This window comes from Stylophora pistillata, chromosome 9, assembly GCF_964205215.1.
Source record: "Stylophora pistillata chromosome 9, jaStyPist1.2, whole genome shotgun sequence".
NCBI classification, from domain to species: Eukaryota; Metazoa; Cnidaria; class Anthozoa; order Scleractinia; family Pocilloporidae; genus Stylophora; species Stylophora pistillata.
This window is the reverse complement of record NC_142527.1, coordinates 24,622,562-24,633,069: the sequence shown is the minus strand read 5'-3', so window position 1 is coordinate 24,633,069 and position 10,508 is coordinate 24,622,562. Positions and strand designations below refer to the sequence as shown.

The 10,508-nt window shown below is 46.1% G+C and overlaps 1 protein-coding gene across 1 annotated transcript; it reads right to left on the bottom strand.

The window, feature by feature from the left end:
- Positions 1–1,521: 1,521 nt before the first annotated feature.
- Positions 1,522–7,692, bottom strand: LOC148724000 (uncharacterized). Its single transcript, XM_088734522.1, has one exon. It carries the CDS (start codon positions 7,690–7,692, stop codon positions 1,522–1,524), a length of 6,171 nt encoding a protein of 2,056 aa, XP_088590648.1.
- Between the last annotated feature and the right edge of the window lie 2,816 nt (positions 7,693–10,508).

Below are 10,508 nucleotides of genomic sequence, written 5' to 3'. Positions count from 1 at the left end.
GCAAAACGATGGCCCAAAAATCGTTCTCCGCAAGACATGAAATGTTATGGATTTCACTGAAAGCAAGTGATAACTTTCATCTGTATAATTTTAATTCAAATTACAAAGTCATTCCTTCTTGGATCTTGCCCGCATCGTTTATTGATTGACAACTAAAGCTCAGTGAAGAACGTTTGATGAGGAAAAATTGCATGTCAGAAGAGACTTGAATATTTAGTTACATCTAAAATTACATTATTTTATGATTACAAAAGAGAATTATATAAAAAAAGGTCGAGGAATCAAATTTATGTTGTGAACATGATATCTTTATGAAGAGGCCGGTCCTATGATTAGGCAGAATTCTTTCAATTTTTGCTTGAATTTTCCTCAAAGCTTTGTCTCCTTACTTACAAAGCTGACACAAGTTCCACTTTTTCGAATCATTTGGTTTCGCCCTGGTTTTGCGCTAAGGTTTGCTGCGTTTTGTTCACAAACACAGGTCAGCCAATAGAAAGTGTAGCGAAAGGCTTGGCGAAAGTCACTATTTCTGGAGTAGTAAATCAATGGGTTGATCGCTGATGAAGCAAAAGCGATTGCCTCAACCCAAGGCCATACAATTTTGTCTACTTTGATATCGTCACAGGGGTAATTCGCCGCTGTATAATAACAATGAACAACAAGTAAAACCAGACTGGGCATCCATGAAATAATGTAAACACCTAAAATACATATTTGATACTGCTTAGTTGCCTTTTTCAAATAACTAGTGGGTTAAATGTGTTGAATTTCGAATTCAAAAGTAGTGTCCAAGTAATACGTGATTTTATACTCGATGCAGGTTGTGCGTATTCCTAATTTTAGTAATATCAAACAGGGGAGGTCACGTCCACGGCATTTGAAACAATTGCTTAAAAAAATGAACTGAATGGGCCATTTACAGATACATCACGAGTCCAAATTTGACTTGAAAAGAATATCTGCATAAAGGTAATGTCGCGTTCCCGATGCCGCAGACACGTGGTGTTGTGCACCGGAGTTCTCCAGTATAACCACAGTGTTGAACTTTAGACAAGTAGCAGCATCAAACTCTTTATTCACTTAAGCTGGCAGTCCTTGTACATCACAGGCGGTAAAAAATCGGATCTTGACTCCGGGGTAGAGAACTCCTAAACTTCGTTCGGCTCCGAAATGCTTTCGCTACAGTGACTCCTCGCAACTGAGCTACTTGCTTATAGAAGGCGAATTTAGTTCTTACACTTTGACGTACGGGAAATAGAAATGAACAGAGCTTTATGTAGCTAGCTTTGAGCGGATATTCGCTAGTCACGGAACAGAAATCAAACAAAGCGCGCTAACAAATTAAATAGAAAGTCATTGAAAGTTTCTTAGTGTCTTTGTGCTAAAAACGGAATAGTTACATAAGTAAAAAAGATTAGAGTTCGTATCCGTAAACGTGACACTCCTCGCCCAAGGATCGTCTATGATCCTTGCTCTACTAATTGTTTGTCCTTTAATTCTCTGCCGTGGTCGAAGGGTCTGTCACTGGGCCTCTACTGGAACCATCAGGATGAGCTCTTTGATGGGGCGTAGGAACACTTTTCCTCTACCCTCTCTCACAATCCTAAGTGGCACTTTTCTTACTTTGCCATCTGCGCTCCTGATGGCCTCCGTAACTCGACCCATAGGCCAGTCACTGCGATTCTGGCTGTCTTCCTTCATAAGGACGACGTCACCTGGGGCCAGGTCTCTGCGGGCGTCGTACCACTTTCTTCTTGGCTGGAGGTTCTGGAGGTACTCTCGGCGCCACCGTAACCAGAACTGATCTGCTAGGTACTGGACCCTCCTCCAACGCCGGTTCGCGTACAGGTCCGGGGGCAGGAAGTTGCCCGGTGGTGGTCCTGGTGGTCGCGTTTTCATTGTAAGCAGCATGGCTGGTGACAGGGGCTGCGGGTCGTTGATGTCTGAAGGCAAAGCTGCAATGGGTCGTGCATTTACGATAGCGGTGACTTCCGCCATGAAAGTGCTCAAGATTTCGTGCGTCAGCTGTCTTGGACCGAGGTCGGCTAGCATGGCATCCAGAACACGGCGGATGGTCCAGATCTGTCTTTCCCATACGCCTCCAACGTGGGATGCGTGTGGTGGGTTAAACTTCCACTCACAACCGTGTTGTGTCACGAATCTCTCGATCTTTGTTTCGTCCATTTCTTTAAGGGCGTCGGCTAACTCGGTGTGTCCCCCAACGAAGTTTGTCCCTCTGTCGCACCTCAATACGGCTGTTGGGCCGCGTATGGCGAAGAAGCGCCTCAGTGCACAAATGAACGAACTGGCGTCCATTGACTCTAGTACTTCTATATGAATGGCTCTGCTATTCAAGCACGTGAAGACAAGACCCCAACGCTTTGAGTGTGCAGCGCCACCTCTCGTCTTCCTTGTGGATATGGTCCAGGGACCAAAGACGTCGAAGCCGACGTTTGTGAATGGTGGGCCTACCTCGGTTCTATCTTGGGGCAGGTCAGCCATTTTCTGGATTACGTGGGGGCCTCTCAGCTTCTTGCAGGGCACACAAGAAGCTAACTCCTTCGCTACCATGCGATGACCTCCAATCAGCCAATAGCCGGCTTGGCGAATTTTGCCACTCGTAATCTGTCGACCCTGGTGATGGACCTCTTTATGGTAATGTCGAATTACCAGGACGGACACGTGGTGGTCTTTTGGTAAGATTGCAGGGTGCTTCTCTCCATACTCCATTTCTGCTCTCCTAAGTCGTCCTCCCACCCGAACAATTCCATTGGCGTCGATAAACGGGTCAAGCGCGTAAAACTGGGAGCCCTTCAGGGCTCTCTTCCTTACCGTGTTTTGATATCTTTCCCCTTCTTTCTGTTCCGTGAGATCTTTGTTCGTTAACTCTGCGCCAAAGGCTTCCTTCTGTGCTGCCCGGATTATCGCGTCCATTGCCTGATTTAGCTCGTTTGCTGTAGGACTCCTGAAGGTTTGTCTGGCTTTCGGTGGCCTTTGTTCATTCTTTTGACGCCTGAACTCTTTAACTTTGACAATGAGGCCTACAATCGCGCGTTTTAGGGAGTGGAGGTTGGAGAAACGTGAAAATCTCTCCGCTCCGAGGCCTCTGCATTTATATATGCATGATGCGTGGGCTATCACTTCTCTTCGAACTTCGGGATCGTCTTCGGCTAGTTGAATATTCTCTCGTTGAGGCTGTACCGCGTCTGGGTTTCTGAGAAATCTCGGTCCCTTCAGCCAGGCTGAGTCGGCCAGACTACTCGCATTGAGGCAACGTGTGGCTAGGTCCGCGGGATTGTCACTTGTCTCAATGTACCTCCACTGATCGGGTGAGGAGACCCTACGGATAATTTCTACTCGGTTGGCGACGTAGACATAGAACCTTCGGCTCTCGTTTTGGATGTAGCCAAGAGTTGCCTTCGAGTCGGTGTAGAACTTAATGTCATCTATTTGGATGTCTAGTTCTTTCAGTATTCTAGCGACGGCTTGTGTGGCTAGCACGGCTCCACAGAGCTCCAGACGTGGGATGCTTGTAGTCTGTAGGGGAGCAACCTTTGATTGGCCAAACACAAGGGACGTGGCTACCTCTCCGCCATCGTTGACTAAGCGTAAGTAAACGCAGGCTCCTATGGCATCTTTACTAGCGTCGGAGAATGCGTGTAGTTCTGCCTGAGCGACTCTACCAAAATCTGCTGGGTGGTAACATCGGGGCACTGTGACCCTTTCTAATTCGGCGAGGGAGTCTCGCCATCGCTGCCACTTTTGTAGGAGACTGTCTGGGAGTGGGTCGTCCCATCCTAGGATAGCATTGTTATTCTTCCCTCTCCCCATGCTGACTAGTTGTTGGAGTAGGAGTTTACCTTCCAGGAGTACCGGGACGGCCAAGCCAAGTGGATCGTATACTGCATTCACGACTGAGAGGACCCCTCTGCGGGTGAAGGGCTTTCTGGGTAAGCATACTTTGAAGGTGAAGGCATCTTTTGTGAGGTCCCAGTAAACTCCGAGCGAACGCTGCGTGGGGAGACAATCTTGACGCAAATCAAGGTCGCGGATGTCTTTTCCCCTATCTTCTAGTGGGAAGGCTTCCATGACCTCTACGGAATTAGAGACGACCTTGTGAAGTCGTAGGTTAGACTTCGCTAGCACGGCCTGTGTATTGGTCACTAGGATAATGGCTTGTCGTGGTGTTGGTGTCGAGGCTAAGCCATCGTCTACATAGAAATTTCTGCACACAAACTTCTTTGCTTCCTCTCCAAATTCCTCCTCGCCATCAGCCGCGGTTTTTCTGAGGCCGAAGCTCGCTACTGCAGGACTTGGGCCGTTACCGAAGAGGTGGACGTTCATACGGTACTCCATAACTCGTTTGGAGATATCGTTGTCTTCGAACCAGAGGAAGCGTAGGAAATCTCTATGTTTTGGGGTGACATGGAAGGAGTGAAACATTTGCTCGATATCACACATAATGGCTGTATTCTCTTTCCTGAAGCGCATTAAGACGCCGACAAGACTATTCATTAGGTCGGGGCCGGGTAGTAGGGTCTTGTTCTGCGAAACTCCTTTATACTCCGCAGACGAGTCGAACACAACTCTGATCTGTGTTGGCTTTTTTGGATGGTAGACGCCAAAGTGGGGTAGGTACCAAACTTTACCGGGCGTAGGTTCAGATTTCAACTCTTCTTCTGGTATCACTGACGCATGGCCTTTCTCGATAACTTTCTCCAGGAAGTTGAAGTAGTCGGACTGCATCTGCGGTTTTCTTTTAAGGGTGCGCAATAGGCCGTTTAAACGATTGACTGCTTGAATTCGATTGTTCGGCATTTGTACTTTCTCTTGACGAAAGGGGAGTGGCATCTCCAAATTTCCCTTGCTATTTTTGCAGACTTCTCTTTCCATGATCTCTAGGAACTTTCGGTCTTCCCGAGACGGCGCGACTTGATTGTCGTACCTAGTGGCAGTAAAGACGTTGTCTTCTACACTCATCTGTGTTAGGCTCCCTTTCACTGAAAACCTGTTAGGGCAGGGTACCAGCTCGTAACCACCTATCTTTGTTAACTCTACTTCATCTGCGTTGGTTATGTGGAGACTGGTGCGATTTACGAGCACGTGGGCCGGGCCGTCTATGAAGTTGAAGCACATCTGGCCTGTTATCGTCCAGCCAAGAGTAAGTCGTTGAGCCCAGGGAGTACCTTTGGGTCCATTTCTAAACTCTCTGACCTTGAGAAGCTCGGGCGAGTCTCTTCCAATAAGGAGATAAATGCCGGCTTTACTATCAAATGGTGGAATCTCGTCGGCGATTTCTTGTAGGTGGGGAAATCTCGCCATCTCTCGTGTAGGGATTTCGCGCTTGTCTTGTGGGATGCTGTCACACTCGATTAACGTTGGTAGCATCGACTCGACTCCGTTCATTGATCGCGCTGCCACCCCAGTTATCCAACGGCCATATTTCTGTTCCCTTTCTGTACTGCAAGTGGACAGATAGTATTTCTCCGGAGGTCCGACCGCTCCCAGCTCGTCTGCAAGTTCGCTGCTAATGAGAGAACTGTTGCTTTGCTCATCAACGATAGCGTACACGCGCCGAGTGCGTTCCGGCTGTTCTCTGTCGTAGACATCGACCAACAGGATTTTGCTGCAGGATCGGCCTCCACTCGAGTCACAAATCGCTGTGCATCTATTGTTCACGTTCGCCTCGTTAGTGTCCTCTCTTTCTTTATCACTACGGGTCCTCGCCTGAGTCTCTTTTACTCTGTGGAACAGAGCGATGTGCCTTTCGTCTCCACATACGTCGCAGCTAACGTTTGCCTCGCACCTGCTGGCCTGGTGACCCTCAGATAGGCAGCGAAAGCATAGCTTAGCTCCCTTTATCCACTCTACCTTTTCATCTAAGGTTTTCTCAGCAAAGGCCTTGCATTCGGTTAAGTCGTGGCCCTCGCGGTCGTGGAATGGGCACCGCTTTCTCCTCGTGCTCTCTCTCGATCGTGTTTCTGGTTTCTTTAGTGCCGGGTGTGCGTTCGTCTTAAGCGCTTTCCGGCTCACTCCACGTGTATTGGGCGCAGGGCGACTGAGAGAGGGGTTAGTAGGCTTGTTTCCTGCCAAAATGTTGGGGCTGTTCTTCAATCTGGCTTGCATTTGGACGACCTTTGCGAATCTCTTAAAGCTGGGGTAGGCGCCTGCATTATTGTCCGCGTGCTTCGCAATCTCCTTTTCCCACTTTCCGCGGAGTGAGGGTGGGAGTTTCTCTGCTATCGGTTGTATCGCGTTTGGGTAATTGAGGCACGCGAGGCCAGGAAGACACAACATTTGACTTTCCACGTCAGTGCAAAGGTCCGCGAAATGCTGCAATCTTGCGTTGTCATTTTCGTTAAACATAGCCCCCTTTTGCATGCGCTCCAGTAAGGCGTTAGTGATTATAGCTGCGCTACCGAAGCGAATTTCTAACTCCTTCCACAAACTCTGGAGTAGCGTGACTGGATCGGTTTGTCGTCTTCTAAAATTATCGACCAACCGTTGCGGTTCCCCGCTAGTGAAGCTTCGCAAATAATTTATTTCCTGCACGGGAGAAACGTCGGCGTCTTTGATCATGGTTTTAAATGCGGTCTTCCATGGATGGAAAAGCGTGGCATCTCCGTTGAAAATGTCTGGTTGACATTTGGGAAAGTTTTGTCTAGCTAAACCGGCAACTATTTGTTGATTTACTGACGTTAGAGTCTCAATTAATTGACTTCCGGTAACGTCTCTTATCGGAGTCGAGGCGATGACGGGTACGTGCTGTGAACTGTCATCGATCTGTGGCTGAGGTAAGTTTGGCACTGACGTGCCAGGAAACTGTGGGGAGGCGGCGTTTTGAATTGGCTTGCTTTGCGATAGAACAAGTGGCCCTTTTTGGGCGAGTAAGGTTTCTGGGCTGGGAATCGTGTGGACCCAATCAAGAACGCGCTCTTCGAAGTTCACCCTTGGCACACCGGGCAATTCACGGTTTTCTCCTATTTCGACATCTGTCAGCGCCTGTTCGATAGCTTTGACCTTCGCGTCTGCCATTGCGACCCTTTTGTTCGCCGCGAGAACAGCTAAATCCTTTTCGTGCTGTGCCCTTTCCTGTTCGCGAGTGCGTTCTAACTCTGCCTCACGCTTTCGGCGTTGAAGTTCCTTTTCTGCGATCTTTCGTTCGAATTCTGCGCTTTCGCGTGCCGCGGCGGCTTCTGCGATCGCTTTGATTCTCGCGGTACTTGCTGAAGATGCGGAGGACAGGGACTTGGCGGATTTGATTTTGCGTGACGAACAATGACTTACGCCAGAACCGATCTCTAGCAATTTGTCGGATTTTCTATTGTTTAATCGTTCCATTAAGGCGTAAGCGCGTTGAAGCGTTAGGGTTTCATTAGTGAGGAGGACGTCATCTCCAAAGTCATGGTTTACGTCCTGCGCGTATAAACTAAGCAGCTCCTGTACTACTACGTTTAATCCTTCTGATGTCGTGGCGAGATCACGCAAAACACTTTCTACGTTGCGGCTGTCATCAAGGCCCTCGGCGGCCTGTATTTTGTTAAGGAGCTTTTTCTGTAAAGTCTTAACCTCATAACGCTTTGTCTCTACTGCGTTTTGTAAAGCCTTTCGTGACGGCTTTCGTGACCTCCTTTCTGGTTCGTGTTCTCCATGCGCTCCTTCGCTGACTAATCCTTCTCCGTTTCTATTCATGATTTATAGGCTCCTTCCTTAAAATCCTACAAGGTACGGCCTACCTCAATCTTCTCTGTAATTCAAGATCCGATTTTTTACTGTCGCGTTCCCGATGCCGCAGACACGTGGTGTTGTGCACCGGAGTTCGCCAGTATAACCACAGTGTTGAACTTTAGACAAGTAGCAGCATCAAACTCTTTATTCACTTAAGCTGGCAGTCCTTGTACAGCACAGGCGGTAAAAAATCGGATCTTGACTCCGGGGTAGAGAACTCCTAAACTTCGTTCGGCTCCGAAATGCTTTCGCACAGTGACTCCTCGCAACTGAGCTACTTGCTTATAGAAGGCGAATCCCCCCTCATATTTCTTACACTTTGACGTACGGGAAATAGAAATGAACAGAGCTTTATGTAGCTAGCTTTGAGCGGATATTCGCTAGTCACGGAACAGAAATCAAACAAAGCGCGCTAACAAATTAAATAGAAAGTCATTGAAAGTTTCTTAGTGTCTTTGTGCTAAAAACGGAATAGTTACATAAGTAAAAAAGATTAGAGTTCGTATCCGTAAACGTGACAGGTAACATGATGATTCATGCAAAAGCAATTCACTTTCAGTAACATCTGCTTGTTTTGTAAAGAGGACATGCAAATTTCAGTTTCTCAAGCATACTTTTTTTTTCTCTGCTCTAGCTGTAGATCATCTTACCATGAATGATAGCCACCCGCAAGAACATCTCAGTTTTGCAGCGTCAATTGTTCTTTTATGGTCGGCTTTTTCGTACAGTTTTGCAGCTTTGACTGGAATCCCCCTCATATTGCGGTTTTTCAAGGAAAACGAGTCTCTACGAGCAATTTCAAATATATGCACTAAATAGAGCTGCAGTTCGTTTCAACATCATCTATTAATGGCAGGCAGATTACTTTCTCCTTAAGCTGTCGTCAGAGCTTTGTCCCTCTAATCGCCATATCTTCGTTTTTTCAATACATCCTCAGTCTAAAGTTTACTTAATAGGAACTCAGGCCTATCAGGCCTCTCAAAAATACAATATATAGAATTATCCGGTAAACTGTTTGTCTCCATTCAAGAAAGAAGTCTTTACACGTTAGTCTGTTAGTTTTACGGTCCATGTTGCGCTGAAGACTCACATAGCACGATACCTGAGGTTGGTAACTGATCTCTGACGAGGAAATCTTTGATTAGAGAGGTTTTAAGGAAGACTTTTATGGAAATTGGTGAAAACAAAATCGACTTCGTGCCATCTGGTTTCTGCCGCTTGTTCGCTAAAACGCAAAAATTTTCATAAGGGAACAGAGAGATAAAAAACGCAAGTTCTAGAGTAGATATCTACGAAAATCGCCGCTTAACAAAAGTGTAAAGTCGTTTTTCTTCTCTCAATTTATTAGATTGAAACTGTTTAAACTTCAGTTATATAAGAGTGTTCCTGATACGTCTTTATAACAGCAATATTGACATATCTGACAAACAACTAATAATCGGTAATAGACCTTTGACGCGGGCAAAAATACGTATTATGAACGCCAAGCCGCCTTGTTTTAAAAGAGGGTCCTTTTTCCTTCGCTTAAATAGTCCTCAGAGTTTTGTCTCCTTAGTACCTAAGTTGCCATAAGTCCCAATCTTTCGTTCCATTCGATTTCGATTTCTCTCTGGTTTTGCATTTTTTTCGTGAACACAGGGTAGCCAATGGAAGGTGCGGCGAAAGGCTCGACGAAGTTCACTATTTCTGAAGTAGTAAATCAATGGATTGATCGCTGATGAAGTAAAAGCGATTGCCTCAACCCAAGGCCACACAAGAAATTTAATTTCCCTATTCTTACATCGATTTACTTTGATATAAAAGTTAAACAACAACAGCACCACGCTGGGAATCCATGTGATGGTGTAGGCACCTAAAACAAAACCGACTGTTTTGATAGCTTTATAATTTTGCATAGTACGAACTTTTACACCGGAGTCAGGGGGTCCTTCAGCTTCCAAAACTCTTCTGTATTGTTTTCTGGCTAATTTGTAAATGAAAATATAGCAGAAGGAGATCACTATTAACGGAAAAACAAACGCTGTGCATACCATGGCTGTAACAAGTAGTATTCGATCCTCCCCTGGTCGAAAGAACAATAACGGAAAAGGAAGACTCACTGAGATAAACCACACTGAAATAATGACGACAAAACATCTCCTCTTACTTAAAATGTTCCGATAACGTAAAGGAAACCGAATCGCAATAAACCGATCGATTGAAACACAGCACGAGTTCAAAGTAGTGGCTGCGGTTGTATGCGCCCACAGAACTAATGTCATCCTAAACAAATTACTATAGACGGAAGGTTGAATCCAAAATCGAGTGACAATCCAAAAAGGATCAATGGCAAGGCCCACCAAACCATCTGCAAAGGATAACGAGGCCAAAAACCGATTGGAAATTGTTCGTAAAGACCCGTTTTTGTAGAACAGCCACAACACGACTGCATTTCCAGTTACAGCGGCTAAACCAGACAAGGAGAACCACACTGATAGAACGATGGAGGCTGTACTGCTGAGATATTTGTCCGAGCAGTTTAAAGTTTCCATCCTAAGTTGGTGTAAGGCAACAGCAGAAGTCCAGCGAGAAATAGGTCTGAAAACAGTCTGAAACTTTCACTTGCTTGACCTCGTTAGGGGACAGATGTTACTGCGATGTTTTTTCTTCCTTTTTTGCATAGAATTATTCAAAGCTTTCCTTTTCAATATGCAGTTTACAATTGACAGGTACGCCTAATTTTTCTGCCGTCAAATTGGGTAAAGGTGCGCGTGAAATTATAAATATCCCAAAGTTTTTGA

Excerpts from the sequence above, each read along its gene's own strand:
- LOC148724000 (XM_088734522.1), bottom strand. The coding sequence starts at position 7,692 with ATGAATAGAAACGGAGAAGGATTAGTCAGCGAAGGAGCGCATGGAGAA.